Source organism: Anomaloglossus baeobatrachus, chromosome 12, assembly GCF_048569485.1.
Source record: "Anomaloglossus baeobatrachus isolate aAnoBae1 chromosome 12, aAnoBae1.hap1, whole genome shotgun sequence".
Classification (NCBI taxonomy): domain Eukaryota; kingdom Metazoa; phylum Chordata; class Amphibia; order Anura; family Aromobatidae; genus Anomaloglossus; species Anomaloglossus baeobatrachus.
Genome location: NC_134364.1, coordinates 59153153 through 59173223, shown reverse-complemented (window position 1 = coordinate 59173223; position 20071 = coordinate 59153153). Strand labels below are relative to the sequence as shown.

The 20071-nt window shown below is 46.4% G+C and overlaps 1 protein-coding gene across 6 annotated transcripts in view; it reads left to right on the top strand.

Moving 5' to 3' along the window:
* CEP170B (centrosomal protein 170B) overlaps nt 1-20071 on the top strand; it is a 130932-nt gene that overhangs the window by 33493 nt on the left and 77368 nt on the right. For all 6 annotated transcript variants that reach the window (XM_075330175.1, XM_075330174.1, XM_075330172.1 and 3 more), the window contains exon 2: nt 16550-16690. In XM_075330175.1, the coding sequence (XP_075186290.1) occupies nt 16550-16690 (141 nt within the window). The remainder of the gene's footprint in view (nt 1-16549; nt 16691-20071) is intronic.

The following is a 20071-nucleotide window of genomic DNA, read 5'->3' as shown; positions in this document are numbered from 1 at the left end:
CAGCCAGCCGGGAGCGGACTCCTGAGTTCCAGACCAGGCAGTCCACCATACACAAAAACAAGTGCAGAGGAAAAGGATAGTGACCACCAGCCCGGGTGGGGGACCTGAATGCAACCGGTCGCGGTGGCCGGCCACCAGCACCTTGGTTTACCAAAAGACTTGTGTGATTCATTTACTGTGAGTAACCAAATGTCCCCCTGCTTGCTCAGGCGCGCCGGCCCTTGCCATTGCTATATCCTGCACAAAGACACTGGGTCCCGGGGCAACCATCCCTACCCACGAAGGGGTTAACATCCAGCTGCCACTACATCTCCCCCGGGTGCCCCACAACAGCAACGGTGGTGTCCCACCTCACCACACACTGTGGGTGGCATCACGAATACGGCCTAGCCCGTACATAAATGCCCCCACCCCTTTTTATTCGGCGTGTCCGAGACCCCTGGGTCCGGAGGATCCCTCGAGCCACAGACACACACACAGCGGGTCCGGCCCCGAGCAGCGGTGGCTGCTGACAAGGGGGCGGCACAGGAATAATCCCCATTAAAGGGAATCTGTCACCAGGTTTTGCTACCTATTCAGAGAGCAGCATAATGTAGAGACAGAGACCCTGATTCCAGCGATGTGTCACTTATTGGGCTGCAGGTTGTAGTTTCAATAAAATCAATATTTTGTCAGCAGGAGATTGTCACTAGAGGATTAGTTGTCTTGTGCCATCTAATCCTCCTGCTCTGTAAAACCACAGCCACACCACTGATTGGCAGCATTCTGCCTATGCACAGTGTGCACATAAAGCTACCAATCAGTGGTGTGGGCGGGGTTATACAGAGCTCAGTATTCAGAGAACTGCGATCTCTGCATCAGAAAAAAACTACATTAAGCAGCTCAGTAAGTGACGCATCGCTGGAATCAGGGTCTCTGTCTCTACATCATGCTGCTCTCAGATTACATAGCAAAAACTTTGTGACAGATTCTCTTTAATAAGGACTTTCCTGAAGGCAAATTTGTTTTAACTTTGAGTATCCCGACAATTGATTAAAGTCCTCAGCGTGGTGAGTTCTCAATTTCTCCTTGTCGTTTTGGTTTGGGTTGCGAGTGACCGAACTCTTCCCTATGGCTGAGCAGTAAGGAAAAGTCTTAAGTGGGAATCTAATCTTTAAAAACGACAGATACCGGTTACCTTCGTGTGTCTCAGGCCTTGTGGTATTTTAGAGACGTAGACTATACAGGAATGTGACTTTCCCTCACCATAATGACAAATAACGATGGGTAATGATGATTACTCACCCAGTCATCTCCAGTCTCTGTATCGTAAAGGTGACACTGACCTCATTTACAAAAGTTTCTTCCCACACTCAGTATTTGCATAAAATCCAGATCTCCAGGTTGCCTTTCCGGTTGCTCCTCTCCTCTTGCTCCTTCTTCTTTCCTTTTGACTACGACCTATTGACTATTTCAAAGGAGTCCAGGATGAGAAACCTGGTGGATTTCTTCCAAAAACAGCGCCATACCCATCCATGGATTGTCTGTTACAGTTCAGCTCCATAAAGGCCACTTTACACACCGCGACATCACTAGCGATGTCGTTGGTGAAAGTACCCGCCCCCGTTGGTTGTGCATCATGGGCAAATCTCTGCCTGTGGCGCACAACATCGCTAAGAACGGTCACACGTACTTGCCTGCCTAGCGACGTCGCTGTGGCGGGTGAACCGCCTCCTTTCTAAGGGGGAGGTTCGTTCGGCGTCACAGCGACTTCACTAAGTGGCCGCCCAATAGAAGCGGAGGGGCGGAGATGAGCGGGACGTAACATCCCGCCCACCTCCTTCCTTCCTCATTGCCGGTGGACGCAGGTAAGATGTTCCTGCGGTGTCACACATAGCGATGTGTGCTGCCTCAGGAACGACGAACAACCTGCGTCCTGCAACAGCAACGATAATTGGGAATAGACGCGTCAACAATCAACAATTAGGTGAGTAATTTTGATCGTTAACGGTCGTTCATGCGTTTCACACGCAACGACGTCGCTAACGAGGCCGGATATGTGTCACGAATTCCGTAACCCCCAACGACATCTCGTTAGCGATGTCGTTGCGTGAAAAGCGGCCTTAAGAGGCTAAGCTGCAATGCCCTAGACACTCTATGGTCCATGATGACGCTGAGAACAGCCATATTTGATTATCCTTTATATCCCCTATTAGAAAAAAAAACCCCACAGCCCTCATGGTGTCCATTGATTAGATGACTGACATGGTGGTCCAGCCTACCAAGAGCCGTCACATAGCCAAATGTATAAATTATTCACGACACACATGTCTCTCACTCCACCGGGTCCCATGTTGATCCTGAGGACAATGCGTGTTTGTTGTTGGCCACTTCTCCAGCTTCTTATGTTATTTCATTTCAGAACACTTGGCATGTGTATTTTATTTTTTTTTACCAGTAAAAGAATTTAGTAAGGAGGATTATCAAGCCCCTGGCGTGGATTTTGATGAAGAGCTGACTGCAAATTCATAGCCACCACAACAGGGAAATGTATTATTTTGGCTGTCTCTTGTTACCTGCAACTATTAAAACTCATAAGTTCACTTGCAACCCATTTGGTTTTCATCACTGCCAAATAATAATTGCCTCCTTCACTGTCACGCTAGGTACGGGGAAGCACCAAGCGCATGGCGAAAGGGAAAGGAAACCGTGTGTCTAGGGAGAGGGAAGATGGTGACCCCCTGACCAAACTTACCACTGCCCCTGGGGTCCCTCACCACTCTAGATAGGTTCCGCACCTATGCGCCGAGCCGGATACCTATTCCTAGGTATCTCTAGTGCTGGGCCCTAAATAGGGAATGGATAGGATGAGCTCTTCATCAACACTAAACAACTATAGAAGATGCACAGGGGAAAAGCATGAACTACTGATTGATCATTAGATGACTTGGGTAGAAGTTCAGCAGAGCTTTCAGCAACGATACCACAGAGGAGTACAAGCCACCTGATTGCAACCTCAGCTTGAAGGAACTGAAAATATCACCAGCACAGTCCAAAGGAAGGAATGTGATTTGAATACTATTTAAACACCAAGAGAATACTGATAATCAACAAATGGGTGGAAGGTGAGCTCCTGCTGGGTCCAACAGGGAAAGAGATGAATCCTGCAGGAAAACTACCTATACCAATAAATACTGATAGCAGGAACAATGGAAAGTCAGGGAGCATTCTGCGCAGCCAGATGCTGTGACCTATGGCCAGAAACCACATGACTGTCACACGTGACACACCTGTGACATTTATAGTATGTAACCACAGGTATGTGATTTGCATACTTCAGGTAACTAAGCAAAGCGCTTTGCTTGGTTACCCGATAGTTAGCCTGGTTACCAAGGGCAGCATCGTTACATGAGTCGCTGGTGGCTGGTCGCTGGTGAGGTCTGCCTGTTTGACAGCTCACCAGCGACCATGTAGAGACTTTCCAGCAATCTCGGCCAGGTCGGATCGCTGGTAGGATCGCTAGCAAGTCTGTGTGTAAAGGGGCCTTTACTCATTTGGAGTTCCAGAGACATAGGAGGGCATCTTGCTCACACTCTAAACCAGATACTGTCCAATAAGAAAACTGAAAATGCAACTATGGAAAAAACTTCCCAGAAAAGAAGCTGTTTCTGCTTGTAAAAAAATTGTTTTTAAGATGTCTCAAAAAATTGTATGAACATAGCCTAAGAGACGAACGAGGACCTTCGCAATGGAACGGTTCAGAAGTGGTCTTTGTTCCTCTACAAGGGTTTTGTGGATGCCGTTGATCCCGATCAGTATTTTAGCTTACATTGACACAGCGATTTAGATGACTGTGAGAAAACCTCTAACCACTGAGCATCACGAAAGTATTAAAAGCTCTTGCACGACCTCTTCACACTCGATGGAAAATAAGATTTCCTTCTCACATCAGAGCCCTTCGGAGAGCTTAAGCCAGCAGAACGCTTGACATTTGTCGCACCGTGAAGCTCTTTCCATATGTCTGGAAAGCAATTATTTTTCACCATTTAGGAGTTCTTAAAATCTTGTGATATTTTAAAAAATGAAAATGTACCCTATGTAAAATGTACAACCTCGCTACGTAGTAAACCTATATAATAACTTGAAGAGATAAAGAAGATCGCTGCGGAACATAGTAAGGGATGTACAAGGGCAAAGTACCAGCTTCGACTTATGGGTTGAACTTTAGGATAGACCACTCAGTTTGTGCTCTTCTCCTTCTTCCAGGATCACTTTGAGCTTTAGTCGCCCTATGTATGGTCACATTTTGGGCTTTCTCGCCTAACGGCGGCACCATTGTAATTTTCTTTTCCCCTGCTAAGACCAGATATATTTTGGTCTCCATTCTACGAAAGCCAGACCTATTTTGGGCTTCATACTTCTTTTCACCCACCTAAGATGGGAGAAATACAAGATTAAGCTTAAGGATGTCTGCATTTTGTTCACTCCCACAAGGATCGTGCTATTTTTGACTTTCCACCCCAAAGACGGAGCCATTTTTAGCTTTTCCTTCCATCATAATTAGTACTTAGAAGACTCTATTCAGAAGTTGGACACCAAAAAGTTTTTTCCCCTGTCCAATTTTCCCCATATTGTCATGCCAGACATGACGTTATGACCAACTGAGTTGTCATGTCAAGTTGTACCACAATAGTACTCCCTTTTTCATTGCCATTTATGGGACCTCTGTAGTCAACTGTTCAACTGACTGTGGAGATGATGGTGGCCACCACAATGGTTATGTAGAAATTATGAAACTTTAGTAACAAAGCAAATTTCACACTGGCCTTACAATACCACACAGCATAATAATACTAATGCTTGGCATAACTGAAATATTATGGACATCGGTTTTGCCATGCATCATCGATAGAGGACAATTACTAAAAGCCTAGCCATAGCTTGGATGACTACCGGTAATTAGAAGCTCTGACAGTTTTGTAATTACAAATTAATGGAGGCAATGTAGTGATTCTACTGTATGCAAAGCAGAAAGCTCCAAATATATATTTTCACCATTATTTTCACGCACTGTCTTACCTATCTTGGGCATGGACGTCACTAGAGCTTCACAAGAGCCACTTGATCCTCTCCCATCTTCCATGACGACATCACAGAGCTGGTGGATATTAGAGATCCTTGCGCTCCTCCACCTTCTCTTCAAGGAGGCACCACAAATACTCAATGAGATTCAGGTCTGGAGACGCCTGGCCAATCCAGTGACTTTACCTTCAGTTTCTTTAGCAAAGCAGTGGTGGTCTTGGAGGCGTTTGGGGTTGTTTTCATTATTGCATATGAAGGGAAGAGATCATGGTCTGCTTCATTATGTCCCTGTACATGTTGGCATTCATGGTTCCCTCAATGAACTGTAGCCCCCACAGCCGGCAGCACTCATGCAGCCACAAACCATGACCCTCCCACCACCATGCCTGACTGTAGGCAGGACACACGTCTTTTGTGCTCCTCACCTGATTGCTTCCACACACGTTTGATACCATCTTGGTCTCATCAGATCCCATGACATGATTCCAGTAATCCATGTCCTTAGTCTGCTTGTCTTCAGCAAACTGTTAGTGCATCATTTTTAGAAGAAGCTTTCTTCTGTGATGACAGCCATGGAGACCAATGTGATGCAGTGTGCGTCGTATGGTCTGAGCACTGACAATGGACCCTCCACCCCTGTAACCTCTGCAGCAATGCTGGCAGCACTCATATATCTATTTTGAAAAGACAACTTCTGGATATGATTCTGAGCTCATGCACTCAACTTCTTTGGTTGACCATGGTGAGGGCTGTTCGGAGTGGATCCTGTCTTGTTAAACCGCTGTATGGTCTTGGCCACTGTGCTGCAGCTCGGGATGTTGGCAATCTTCTTATAGGCTTGGCCATCTTTATGTAGACCAACAATTATTTTTTTCAGATCATAAGAGAATTCTTTGCCATGAGGAGCCATATTGAACTTCCAGTGACCAGTATGAGAGAGTATGTGAGAGAGAACACCAAATGTAACACCTGCCCCCCATTCACACCTGAGACCTTGTAAGACTAATGAGTCACATGACACCGAGGAGGGAAAATGACTAATTGGGCACAATTTCGCCATTTTCATCTAGGGGTGTACTCCATTTTGTTGTCAGCAGTTTAAACATTAATGGCTGTGTGCTGAGTTATTACACTGTTATACAAGCTGCACACTGACACTGTACATTGTATCACAGGGTCAGATCTTCAGTGTTGTCCATGAAAAGATAATGTGGAGTGTACTCACTTTTGTGATTATATATTGTGTAGATCCAATGGGTCCTAGTAAAAGCAGACTACAAAGCAATCTTTTTCCAACCCTCTCCAAAAGGAGACAAGTCATCAGCATCACTAAGGGTATTGTCACACTTTAGTGACGCTCCAACGATCCCACCAGCGATCTGACCTGGTCAGAATCGCTGGTGCGTCGCTACATGGTCGCTGGTGAGCTGTCAATCAGGCAGATCTCACCAGCGACCAGTGACCAGCCCCCAGCCACCGACGTGTGGAAGCGATGCTGCGCTTGGTAACTAGGGTAAATTTCGGGTAACCAAGCAAAGCACTTCGCTTAGTTACCCGATATTTACCTTGGTTACCAGCGCACACCGCTTCGTGCTGGCTCCCTGCACTCCTAGCCAGAGTACACATCGGGTTAATAAGCAAACTGCTTTGCTTATTTACCCGATATGTACTCTGGCTACGTGTGCAGGGAGCCGGCACTGGCAGCCTGAGAGCGGCAGACGCTAGTAACCAAGGTAAATATCGGGTAACAAAGCAAAACGCTTCGCTTGGTTACCCGATATTTACCTTGGTTACAGCTCACCGCAGGCTGCCAGAAGCTGGCTCTCTGCTCCCTGCACATTCAGATCGTTGCTCTCTCGCTGTCAAACACAGCGATGTGTGCTTCACAGCGGGAGAGCAATGACCAAAAAATGAACCAGAGCAGTGTGTAACGAGCAGCGATCTCACAGCAGGGTCCAGGTCGCTGCTCAGTGTCACACACAGCGAGATCGCTAATGAGGTCACTGGTGCGTCACAAAAACCGTGACTCAGCCGCGATCTCGCTATGTGAGAAGTACCCCTAAGACTCCGAGTCAGAAGGGTCAAGGAACAATACTAAAGATCAGCAAAAAAAGATTTGCGCGATCTTGTTCAGAGTCCATTCTAATCGTTCATGGCCGAGCCAAGGTTGTTGGCTGCAGAAGTGAAAACCACTCTGATCTACTTGCCACACATCTTTTCATTCAACTTTAACCAGTACATACATATCAGAAGCTCGGTGATCCTTTCTGTGCCGTAGGATAAGCCTAAACACTTCCCAAGTAACTCGAAATCTCAATCTTACAAAGTGATTAACCCTAGTGACAAAAACAATTCTGAAAAGTCCAATCGACCTCACCATTGTGAGTCCACAGTGAACCTCCACCAACTAAATTAGGGTTGGACCAACCAAACTATTGTCAGGCCTTTGGGCCCGCATACTTTGGCAGGACATCACCCTGAATGCACAAATACTTTCACAATGAATTGTGTGAAAAGCTGGCCATTTCCACACATAAACAAATGTATTGCAATGAACCGATCTGGTTTCACGTGACGTCAACCATGGGAATGTTGGTAGAACAGGTGTGATATGTGGATTAGCATATGAAAGAGAAGAGGCTTGGTATGTGCTTGTGGTCTGTCCAGTCTAAGGCCTTGTGCCCACAGGGCGTTTTTACAGTGTTTTTTCTAGCGTTTTTCATTGCTTTTTTTAATCAATAAAAGCAAGGAAAAAGCATCCCAGCAAAGTCTATGAGAATCAGGACTTGCTGTGCCCACGTTGCTTCTTTTTCAGTTGCTTTTTTTCTTGCTGAAAAAGAAGCAACATGTCAATTGTTTTAGCGTTTTTTCCTGCTTTTTTCCCCAATTGACTTCAATGGAGTCAGGGAAAAAAGCAAGAAAAAACGCATGTGTAATGCCCACGTTGCTTTATATTTTATGCGTTTGGGCGTTTTTAGGGAGAAAAGAAAGCTATGTAGATTCCTTCATAGAAGAAAGCCACATAGCCAGCGTCGGCAGCTGTTATCTTATCTCCCATTGTTTAGCGCGACACCTCTGCAGGGACCCCCGCTGACGTCACAAGGTAAAGAGTTCATCACAGCGGGGGATCTCCAGGAAATCCCACAGTAATCCCCCTGTATGAATTGTATTCACCTTGTGACATCCCGGAACTTATACAGCGAGGTGTCGCGGTAAACAATGCATGGACCGCCGCTGATGTCACAATGTAAAGCGTTCATCCCAGCGGGGATCGCCAGGAATGTGGGCGGCATTGCTCGGTAATCCCCCTGCATGAATTGTATTCACATTGTGACATCCGGAACTTCTCTGCAGTGACGTGTGGCATTAAACAATGCAGGGACCCCCGCTGACGTCACAAGGTGAATAGTTCATCCCAGCGGGGGATCTCCAGGAAAGCCCCCGGTAATTCTCCAGCATGAATTGTATTCACCTACTGACATCCCCGGACTTCCCTGCAAAGAGATGTCGCGGTAAAACACCGCAAGAATACTGAATGCCTGGTGCACAGCCTATGCCACATAAATGCAGGCAACCCCCGCTGACGTCAAGGTGAACCCCGAAAAACCCCGGTGATCCTCCTGCATGAACTGTGTTCACCTTTTGCCATGCACCAGACATTCAGTATTCTTGCAGTGTTTTACCAACACCACTCTACAGGGAGGTCAGGGGATGTCACAAGTTGAATACAGTTCATGTAGGAGATCCGCCGCTGGAATTAACTCTTCACCTTACTCACCTCTCTGCAGTCTCCTGGGTCACGTCCGATGGGCTCCAGGACCTGCCGGTAAGCAGCTGATTGTTTACGTCCAGCGGTGAACAGCCTGCCGGCTTTTTAACAAGCAGATGATGAATCAGCTGATCTTCCCTGGACGTAAACAATCGGATGATGCTATCAGGTGATAGCATCAGCTGCTTACCAGCGGGTCCTGGAGCCCATGAGACTTTTAGACAATCAGCTGATGTGTAATCTGTTTCAGGTCCTTGAACCTGTGTCAGGTTCAAAGACCTGAATCCAATATCATCTGATCAGAAGGTAAACCGATCAGATGATGTGTCATCATCTGATCAGTTTGCCTTTCAATCAGATGATATTGGATCCGGATTGGACATCCCGGGACCCTCGACCCAGGACTACGGCGGAGGGGGGTTCTTTAGTTCAATAAAGATGGAGTCACTAATTGTGTTGTGTTTTATTTCTAATAAAAATATTTTTCTCTGTGTTGTGTTTTTTTATCTTTACTTGAAATTCATGGCGGCTATGTCTAATATTGGCGTGACACCATGAATTTCAGGCTTAGGGCCAGCTGATAATACAAAGCTGCCCCTAACCCCATTATTACCCAGTGAGCCACCCGATACCAGGGCTGCTGGAAGAGTTGGATACAGCACCAGAAGATGGCGCTTCCTATGAATGCGCCATTTTCTGGGGCAGCTGCGGACTGCAATTCGCAGTGGGGGGGCCCAGAAAGCTTGGGCCACCCTGTACTGCGGATTCCAGTCCCCAGCTGCCTAGTTGTACCTGGCTGGACACATAAATTGGGCGAAGCCCATGTCGTTTTTTTTTTTTTAATTATTTTATGAAATTCATGAAATAATTAAAAAAAGGGCTTCCCTATATTTTTGGTTCCCAGCTGGGTACAAATAGGCAGCTGGGGGTTGGAGGCCACCCGTACCTGCCTGCTGTACCTGGCTGGCATACAAAAATATGGCGAAGCCCATGTCGATGTTTTTTTTTTAATTCATTAAAAAAAAAACAAACACATAACCCAAAAGGGTTAGGGGTAAAAAAAAATGCTTAGGCTCTCGCTGCATTTTCTATTGCTAGGGTAACTTAAACAGCTACTGGCTGCTAACCCCTCCTGCTTGGTGTTACCTTAACTGGCAATGAAAAATCCAGGGAAGCCCTTTTTCCTTGAGTTTTTTTGCCAAAAATCTAAAAAAAATGACGTGGGCGTCGCCCAATTTTTGTGTCCAGCCAGGTACAACCAGACAGCTAGGGACTGGAATCTGCAGCGCAGAGTGGCCCAAACTTTCTGGGCCCCCTGCTGCGTATTGCAGTCTGCAGCTGCCCCAGAAAATGGTGCTTTCATAGAAGTGCCATCTTTTGGCGCTGTGTCCAACTCTCCCAGCGGACCTGGTGTCGGGTCGCACGCTGGGTAATAAGGGGTTAATACCAGCTTTGTTTTACCAGCTGGTATTAAGTCCGAGATTCTTATTGTCAGGCCAAGTTTGACCCAGCCATTTAGAATCTCCAATGAAGGGTTACACCACACAGAAAAAAACACTTTATTAGAAATAAATACACAGACACAGTTAGGGACTCCATCTTTATTACTCCCTCTCACCCCTCCTCGATCCTGGTCTTCTGTCACCGATCTAGCTCTGCTACATCAGGAAGCACGGGGGAGCAAGAACGCTTCTGCTCCTCGTGCTGTCTAATCACTCAATGAGTGAGCAGAGACTGCGGGTTGGTAAGCGGTGACATCACCGCTGCCACCGTTGCCATAGTAACCTAATGAGCGAGTTACTATAGCAACAGTGATCTCTGAGTACCTGATTCCCGGCGCCGCTATTCACCTGCATGAGCTGGTGAATACCGGCGCTGGTAAACAATCTAATGGATCATCATTTTCCTGTCACTTTTATTCCAAAATGGAGATTGAAGAAAATGGGTTGAAGAAGGAAATGATATCAGAACACCTTTATTTTCATATCCAACTTTAATGAGCTGAAACAAGCATTCAATAGTAACAAAAAAAGCATGAAAAGAAGCATGAAAAAAAGCAGGAAAAAAAGCATGAAAGCATGAAAAAAAGCATGAAAAGAAGCATGAAAAGAAGCATGAAAAGAAGCATGAAAAGAAGCATGAAAAAAAGCAAGAAAAAAAGCATGAAAAGAAGCAAGAAAATAAGCATGAAAGCATGAAAAGAAGCATGAAAAAAAGCATGAAAGCATGAAAAGAAGCACAGAAAAAAGCAGCTTTTTTTGTGCTGAAAAAAAAGCACCGTGGGCACAGGGCCTAAAACCTGTATAGCTCAGGTCACACACGATTATCCAGTCCCTGTGTTGTTGGGCATAACTTAATTTCCAGACTGCAAAGCAAAATCTGTACCCCCCCCCCTCCAAAAAAAAAAAAAAAAAGAAAAAACAAAAACATTCCAAATTACCAAATTTGAATTATTATGGTGTTTTACGAGGCAGAGGGTTCTTTGGGGCTTTGTGCCGTAGACTCAAGGTACAACTGTCTGCTACTATTGCACCCCATGTAGCTTCTCCTCTGCTATAGAGGACAGCCATGTGTGATCCTGGTGAATGTGTAATACTGATCAGGCCGAAATTCAATTAAAGGCGCACGTAATATCCCGACTAATCCTGAAAAGTACCCTACAAAATAATGAAGAAACTCTTGATTAAGACGTGCTTGCCACATGTCTTCGCTGGCCTAGTTTCTTAATTCTGCTTGGTGTACTGCCTTATACATGTGCGTCTTCCAAAGCTGTTCGGGCAGGGAACATTTATCAGTTCATCTTGAATTTTCAAACTTAAATTAAATGCCTTTTCCAACATTTTAAGAAAAAAAAAAAGGTGGGCTCCTTTTTTTATTTATTTTTTTCCAGAAGTAGAGGCTTTTTTTCCATTAGCTGTGCCTGGTGTCGCAGCTTCACTCCATACACGTGACTGTGTAACTGTGTACAACAGTATCATCACTGATACATGTGTGATGACTAGAGCGGAGCCTTAAAAATGTTTTCGAAAATCAAAATCTTGGCCATGAATTATTAAAGAAAAATCTCCAGAGAGATACTCACCTTACCCCCTTCCCGAGAAAAGAGACTGAGGTGATAGGCCAGTCTAAAGAAAAGTGTTTAGCATTAAACTATTTATAATGGAAATTAACTGGATTGTCCAGGTTAGTGCATATCAGAAAACTGGTGCAGTACGAGAGAAGCCCTGGAGATGGTAATGAGGTTATTAGAGAGCACAGTTAGTATGGTAGATAGATGACTGAGGAGATGTATGATGGTCCAGAACTGTACAGTGCTTTGCAAGTGAGAGAAATAAGTTTATATTGTACTCTACCCTGTATTGGAAGGGTAACCAGTGCAATGACTGGCACAGAGTGAAGGCAGCAGTGTAAAGGCTGGACAGAAATATGACCCTGGCAGTTGCATTCAGCATATATTGGAAAGGGAAGAATTAGTAAGAGGGAAGTAGATTAGTAGAGTTTTTGCAGAGTCAATGGTAAAAAAGGTCAAATTCTAGAGAGAGTTTTTGAGGTCCAGTGACAAGAGCGAGTGAGTGATTGGATATAGGGACTGAATGAAAGATCTGAATCAAATATAACCCCAGGGACAGCAAGCATGCATCTTGAGAGTTGTGGTAGAGCCACACACAGACAAGGTAATATTGGATTTGGGTAGGTTATTAGTGGGAGGAAACACAAAAAGTTCAGCTTTGGACAGATTAACTAACATTTATATAAAGTTAGAGACAGCAGAAAGACAGTCCGTAGTACAGTGGAACCTTGGATTAAAAGTAACTTGGTTTGAGAGCGTTTGGCAAGTCAAGCAAAGCTTTCTAAAAATTTGAGTGGCGCCCCTGCGGCTTCAGGCGCCACAGGGTACTGCACCTCATTCAGGGTGCAGTATTTATCTTGGATACAGAGGAGGTCATCACCGGTAAACCATCACAACACATAGAATAGGAGCTCTCTCACTGGGACTGGGCTAGGGTAGGTGCCGGGGTGGCCATCATGAGGTATGGGACCTCCTACCCACTACTCCAGCAACCCGGGAGGTTGGGCACCTTCAGGGGAGGTTAGGAGCCATCTCACTCAGAAGTTAGTTAGCGCTAGGTCGGCACCCAGGACGGGGGTCTAGAAGGCATCAGGAAGAGACATCAGGAAAAGAAGACAGAATAGAAAAGGACCTGTGGTCTGAAGCTGGAGGCCCGACCCTGGTTGTTAGGAAGAAGGGGGATTGCAGGGTCTGCGGGGAGTGCAGCAGGCACCCGTCACCTGTTCCACGGCCCAGGAGCTGGGGTGGAGGGAAGACCACTAGAAAGGATACACAGAAGGAAGCATCGGCCTTGACCTCCGAACTATCCGGGATCGCCTGTAGCCCATAACAGCGGAGCACTGTACTCCAAAGGCGGTGTAATCTTAGTGAGTAAAGAACTTTGACTGCACCCTCTGTGTCGTCCCATCACTGCCGGCGCTCCCATCGTAGCGCCTCTGCACCATAGGCGACTACTGCTCCCAACATCCTCCGTGGTGCCTGAGCTCTGCCTGTGGAGAGCTGTTACATCTCAGCTGCGTTATCATCCGCCCCAGAGAAGACCTCCCGCAGCGGCGGCTAATACTTGGCCGCGCACCACAGGTGGCGTAACGTCACGAATACAAACTCTTCTTCCCTGTAAACCCACCCCCACCCCCCTTTTATTGACACCGCCGGGGTCACGGAACCGGGCCTGGCCGCTGTGACATCCCAAACCTACACTGGCCCGGTGATGAGTAACACCCAAGACCCCAAGGGGGGGGGGGCATTTGTAACTTGGTTTAAGAGCAATGATTTGCAATAAGAGAAAATACTCACCGTTCACACTTCTGGTTCTGTCCTTTCACCGCGCTCTGACCCACTCTGGAGGTAACTTTCTGTACATATGTACTGTATACTGTATACCATTGCACAGTACAGTATATACATATAGCATTTCTATCAATTTGCACTTGTGGATACAGTATTGTACTGTCTTTCTGCTCACCAGTGCAGCACATTGCTTGTATTGTACCTCCCGCACACCAACAATTCTATTGTATGCTAAAGTGCAGGTTAATTTGCTTTGTTTTTACTGTACAGTACTTTGTATTTTATATGAATACAGGACATTATTTTGTATTACTGTAATAAGTTTGTATAAATACTGTAAATATTTTTGGGTTGTGGAATGAATTGTCTGTTTCAATTATTTCCTATGGGAAAATTTGCTTTGATATAAGAGTAACTTGATTTAAGAGCAAAATCCCGAATGAATTATGCTCGTAATCCAAGGGTCCAGTGTATTCTGTAGTAATGACGGTGTGAATTGTTTTTAATTAAAATCCTTCTATCATCATACATACCCTGTTATGCCCAGCATAGGCCCTGATCTTGCACCAGCTTTGCACATGCATGTTGTATGTTCTAACAGTGTTATTAGTTCTAATGACTTAATATGCACGACGTGTGGCTCCGATATGTAAAGGTGGGGTACGGGAGCTTACACTGGCTGTAGGATATAAAAAGTGTTCTAGACATTAATAAGTTGCAGTAATGCCATGTAAGAAATGCTGAATCACGACTGTGTATGTCTTGCAAATTAGGTTTCTTTGCTACATGCATAGAGCTATCTCACTAGTGCCACACATTGGAGGAAACCACAAGGAAGGTGGTTCTTTCTTTCCCATGGTGCATTGTCAATAATACACCATACAGAGGTAGTCTCTTTAAAGTGAACCTGTCACCAGATTTTGGCCTTCTAAACTAAAACTAGCACCTTAAGGCTAGTTTCACACTTGCGTTGAACGGCATCCGTTGCATTGCGTTATGTGACGGATGCAACGGATGCGTTGCATATAATGGCACAACGGATGCAACGGATCGTACAAAACAACGGAAAGCTTTTTTTTTTTTTTGTTTTCCCCTTCTTCTTTACCGTTTTACCGGCAGCAGACTATTGTTAACGATCAGCTGATCACCCGGCTGCCGGGCGCTCAGCTGAGCGCTCTCAATAGCCGGCTGCCGGGCGCTCAGCTGAGCGCTCTCAATAGCTGGCTGCCGGGCGATCAGCTGAGCGCTCTCAATAGCTGGCTGCCGGGCGATCAGCTGAGCGCTCTCAATAGCTGGCTGCCGGGCGATCAGCTGAACGCTCTCAATAGCTGGCTGCCGGGCGATCAGCTGAGCTCTCTCAATAGCTGGCTGCCGGGCGATCAGCTGAGCTCTCTCAATAGCCGGCTGCCGGGCGCTCAGCTGAGCTCTCTCAATAGCCGGCTGCCGGGTGCTCAGCTGAGCTCTCTCAATAGCTGGCTGCCGGGTGCTCAGCTGAGCTCTCTCAATAGCTGGCTGCCGGGCGCTCAGCTGAGCTCTCTCAATAGCTGGCTGCCGGGCGATCAGCTGAGCTCTCTCAATAGCCGGCTGCCGGGCGCTCAGCTGAGCTCTCTCAATAGCTGGCTGCCGGGCGCTCACCTGAGCGCTCTCAATAGCTGGCTGCCAAGCGCTCAGCTGAGCTCTCTCAATAGCCGGCTGCCGGGTGATCAGCTGAACGTCGACCACTGAGAGACAAAATAAAGTTTCTGGGATTAAATAAAAATGAGCATGCGCAGTGAAAAATCAAGGATTCCGCCACTCAAAAAACGTTACATGCTGCGTTCCTTCCTCCCGGCAAAAACAACGCAGCATCGGCCAGCGGAAGCAACACAGGTACTTTTGGCACAATCCGTCATCCATACAAGTCTATGAGAAACAGCAGAATCCGTTAACGGATTCCGCTATTTTCCAAAAGGGCGGATTGTGACTGAAGGAAATTAACGCAAGTGTGAAAATACCCTAAGCAGCGCCTTTGCTGCATTCCATGAAGATGCACGTTGCCCACTGACCCCCTCTTCCTGTAGTCCCCAAAAAATACCTTTTTATAAAACCTCCCGCCTTGTATGTAAATTGTCCGGTCTGAAAAGCGTCCTAATCTGCTCCTCCTGTCCCTCCCTTTCGCTCTCCTCTTGTGCTGATTAACGTGGATGATGCGTCGGACGCCAACCAAGTAGACGGGCAAAGTCTCCAAATTCCCTGCTCGCGCAGGCGCACTTCGCTCTGAGCCTGCGTCAATCGGCAAGTCCTCTGGGCAGGTGCGAGAGTTTGCCCGGCGATGTGGATGACGCAAGTGACGTCATCCACATCGCCAGGCAAAATCTCGTGCCTGCGCAGAGAACTCGCCGGTTCACGCAGGCGCACCTATATTTTCGTCTCAGAGCGAAGTGCGCCTGCGCGAGCAGAAAATATAGAAATATTGCCCTCCTGCGTGGATGACGTCCGAGGCATCATCCACATCAATCAGCACAAGAGGAGGGCGAAAGGAGGGACAGGAGATGCAAATTCGTTCGCCCATCATACCGGACAATTTACATACCTTTTTTAAACTCTCCTGCCATGTATTTTTGGGGTCTACAGGCGGAAGGGGGATCGGGGTAACGTACACCTTTTATAGAATGCAGCACAGGTGCTGCTTAAGGTGCTAGTTTTAGTTTAGAAGGCCAAAATCTGGTGACAGGTTCCCTTTCAGGAAAGTGAATCTTTCCTCACAAAGCTGTGCATTATGTATAAATGGCTTGCCATTTGTGCCCTCCCCTTACCACACAACATCTTACTTTGCTTAGTATCTTTGTACTAATCGTATTTTTTTTATTTCTGTGTAGGATGTTTATATGGTAGCTTCTTATTCAAGAAACAAGATGAGCGTCACATCATGGTTCTTGGTGAGCGGCACAGGCACGCGCCACCGGCTGCCTCGGGAGATGATCTTTGTCGGTCGCGAGGATTGTGAGCTCATGCTTCAGGTAACTGCATGTTGTGTTTGTTTTTTGTTTTTTTTTTTTTTTATAGATATCTAGACTTTTAATTGACATACAATGTGTTTATATATTCATAATTGGGCAGAATTGAACTATGTTCACATTAATCTTATGGCTCCTGTTCAGCATCGGACTGGCAACCGGAGGAATCTCCAGTAATGCCAGGCCTGGATTCAGGTACCTGCATTATACTCCGGAGCTCTCACCTGAGCTCCGGCGTGCAGCCGAGACTGTGCTGCGAGCGCCGAGTGATTGATTACCCAGCGCTTGCGGTTCAGTTCATGACAGCTGCAGACAGGCCGGGATGAACTCTGGAGTTCAGGTGAGAGCACCGGAGACACCCCGGCCTGTCTGCAGCTGACATGAAGTGAACCGCAAGCACCGGGGAATCAATCGCTAGGCGCTTGCGGTACAGTCTAGGCTGCACTCCGGAGCTCAGGTGAGAGCTCCGGAGTACAGTACAGGTACCTGAATCCAGGCCTGGCATTACTGGAGATTCCTCCGGTAGCCAGTCCTACGCTGCTCCTGTTGATAAAATATCCCATCTCACACTCTGGACAGACTCTTTTGGCTTCAATTGGGTTTTGCATGTTTCTGGTATTTTTGTCAGCATAATAGAATAGTTGACCAAACACCTAGGTTCCAAATCCAAGTGGGGTTTCTGTATATAAAGATTTTCGAGTGGTTATGAGCCTTCATACCAAGTGTAAACATTGTTGGCTTGCTCAATAACTACAGCTTAGGTGCACTGCTTTTTGGAGTCTAAGGTAGGCTGAAAGCTATCCTTTTTTTTTTTATTGTTTTTATTAACAACTCCAATTTTCACCCTAAACTCCAGCTTAGTCTAGATGGACAGGTAAAGAAGTCCCGGCTAGTGGGGACTCCTTGTCATGTTACTTTGGGATAGCGAGGAACAGGGGGCTACTATGCTGTCCCTTATGCTACAGGATCCTAGGCTATTTTTCACCTTTAGATTACTCCTAATGGTGAAGATGCCAGAGTCCTGTGCCTTTCTATATTCCTGAAAAATACTACTCGAATACCTACATCTCCCCAGGTAGGGACTGGGCAGGAGTGAAATGATAAAGAGATAAGGACAGACAAGGGAAAAAAAACCAAAACTCTGATACAGGAATAGACAGAGAGACTCGAGAGAAAAACAAGAGCAGGAGGTTAGCAACAAGGTTAAACTCCACAACTGCACACAGCAACAGGTATCACACCAGATAGTCTGGATCACAATACCTCCCCAGACCAACTAAGATAAACTATAGCTGGCACTAATGGAAGTGTCCAGCCAGCATATACAGGAGGAGAGCAGATGTAATTGGCTCCCCCAGAACATGTGATCAAAGATGACTCAGAAGCAGACCAGTAGAGATGAAGTCTTCCTAACTTGTTTATCGATTACCAATCTGTTGGTCGACACCCGATTTGGCCTGTGATGATTACAGACCTCAGAAGTTATCAGGCGGAGTGTCAGAATCAGTAGTCTGAACAGAACCTGACGAGGCCATGACACTGTGTGACACTCTTTACTCCTTTGAAGCTCACTGATGATCATTATCTCAATGTTTCTTGCCCCCTCCCTCAGGATATACTTATTCTGATGGGGTAGACTCGCGAGGTCCCCATACACATTCAAAGGTTGTCCGATTTCTGATGAAATCGGAGGGTACAGCCAACATTAATTTGATATATATTGACACATCCCAATTCTTTGCTGGTGGTGATGGGATGAAAAACAGGATAGGGCATGTTGATTGTCAAGGTCCAATCATTTTGTTCTCAAGGGAGATGAACAGATACCATTGCTTCCGTTCCCCTCTCTTTTTATTGAAAACATATTCGTACTTGGCCAAGTGTGCACAGGAATGGAGACGTCGTAAGTGATGGCTGATGGCCCAATCGAGGCTCTGCCGTCGGCTGTCTCGTGTGTAGGGCCAGCGTCGCTCCAGGCCAAGCAAGTCTGTGCTAGAACAACAACAGCCATTGTATTTTGTGTTCCCCTATTCTGTTTTCAGGGATGATGATCTTTATTTATTTGATAGGGTGGAGCTGGCATTGAGTCATGTTGATCCTCTTGGTACCTTTTTATAACACCTACGATGCCAGTGACTGAGTGCAATGTTGGGGCACGTGCGCCGCCCCTGGCATTTTACTTGTTTTAACACAAATCTTGCAATTCATAGAAAAAAGGAAAAAAAGTTGATGATGAAAAATTGCTATAAAGTTTAACCCCGTACAGTGCATAAGTGTGCTGTGTATGCTATACCTCCCATCATATGTTGTGTTATCCCTTTTTCTCAGCAGGGAGGCACGGAGCGCAAGGAACGCGTTAGCTCTTGGGTCGGACATTGATAAAGTAGGGTAAGGCTGCTTTCACACATCAGTTTTTTGCCATCAGGCACAATCCGGCAAAAACCTGAAAAAATGGATCCGGCGTTTGTTGCCGCCTGATCCATTTTTTCCCCCATGGACTTCTATTAGCGCCAGATTGTGCTGGGTGGCCTTGCGTTCCATCCGGCTTTCACCAGATCCGGCAAAATGAGCTTGTGCGGCAGCCGGATGTAACGCCGAGGGGAACGTTTCTTGTCTCCGGCGAAAAAACGTATTGCGCCAGATCCGTACGTCGTGTTTTATAATGGAAGCCTATGGATGCCAGATCCGACGTAATGCGGCAAAAAAGGATATGACCGCTGGATCCGTTTTTTTGAACTGAGCATGCTCAGTATCGCAACGGATCCGTCAAAAAAGTGAAGGAGCTGATGGAAAAAAACTGATGCAACTGTTCCGTTTTTTCGCCGGATCGTGCCTGATGGCAAAAAACTGATGTGTGAAAGCAGCCTAAATGGGATGTCGTGGAGAGGTTTAGTGGAAGCCACCATGGTTACCAAACTTGATCCTAGGGATTTCTGTGTTTCAAAATCACAGGGTAACTTTGATTACAGGGATTTAACCCCAATTGCAGATGTTGTGGAACCTATATGTGTCACGCTAGGTACGGGGAAGTTCCAAGCGCACAGCGAATGGGAAGGGAAACCCTGTGTCTAGGGAGAGGGAAGATGGTGACCACTGATCGAACCTACTGCTGGTCCCTGGGGTCCCTCACCACCCTAGATAGGTTTCACACCTATGCGCTGAGCCAGATACCTGACCCAAGGTATCCCTAATGCTGGGTCCTAAATAAAGAACGGATGGGATGAGTTCTTCATCAACTCCACTAAAAACTAATGAAGACACAAGGAGAACTCACGGGGAATAGCATGAACTACTTATCCACAGATGACTCAGGTAGAAGTTCAGCAGAGCTTCCAGCAACAATAACACACAGGAGTACAAGCCACTTGCTTGCAACCTCGGCTT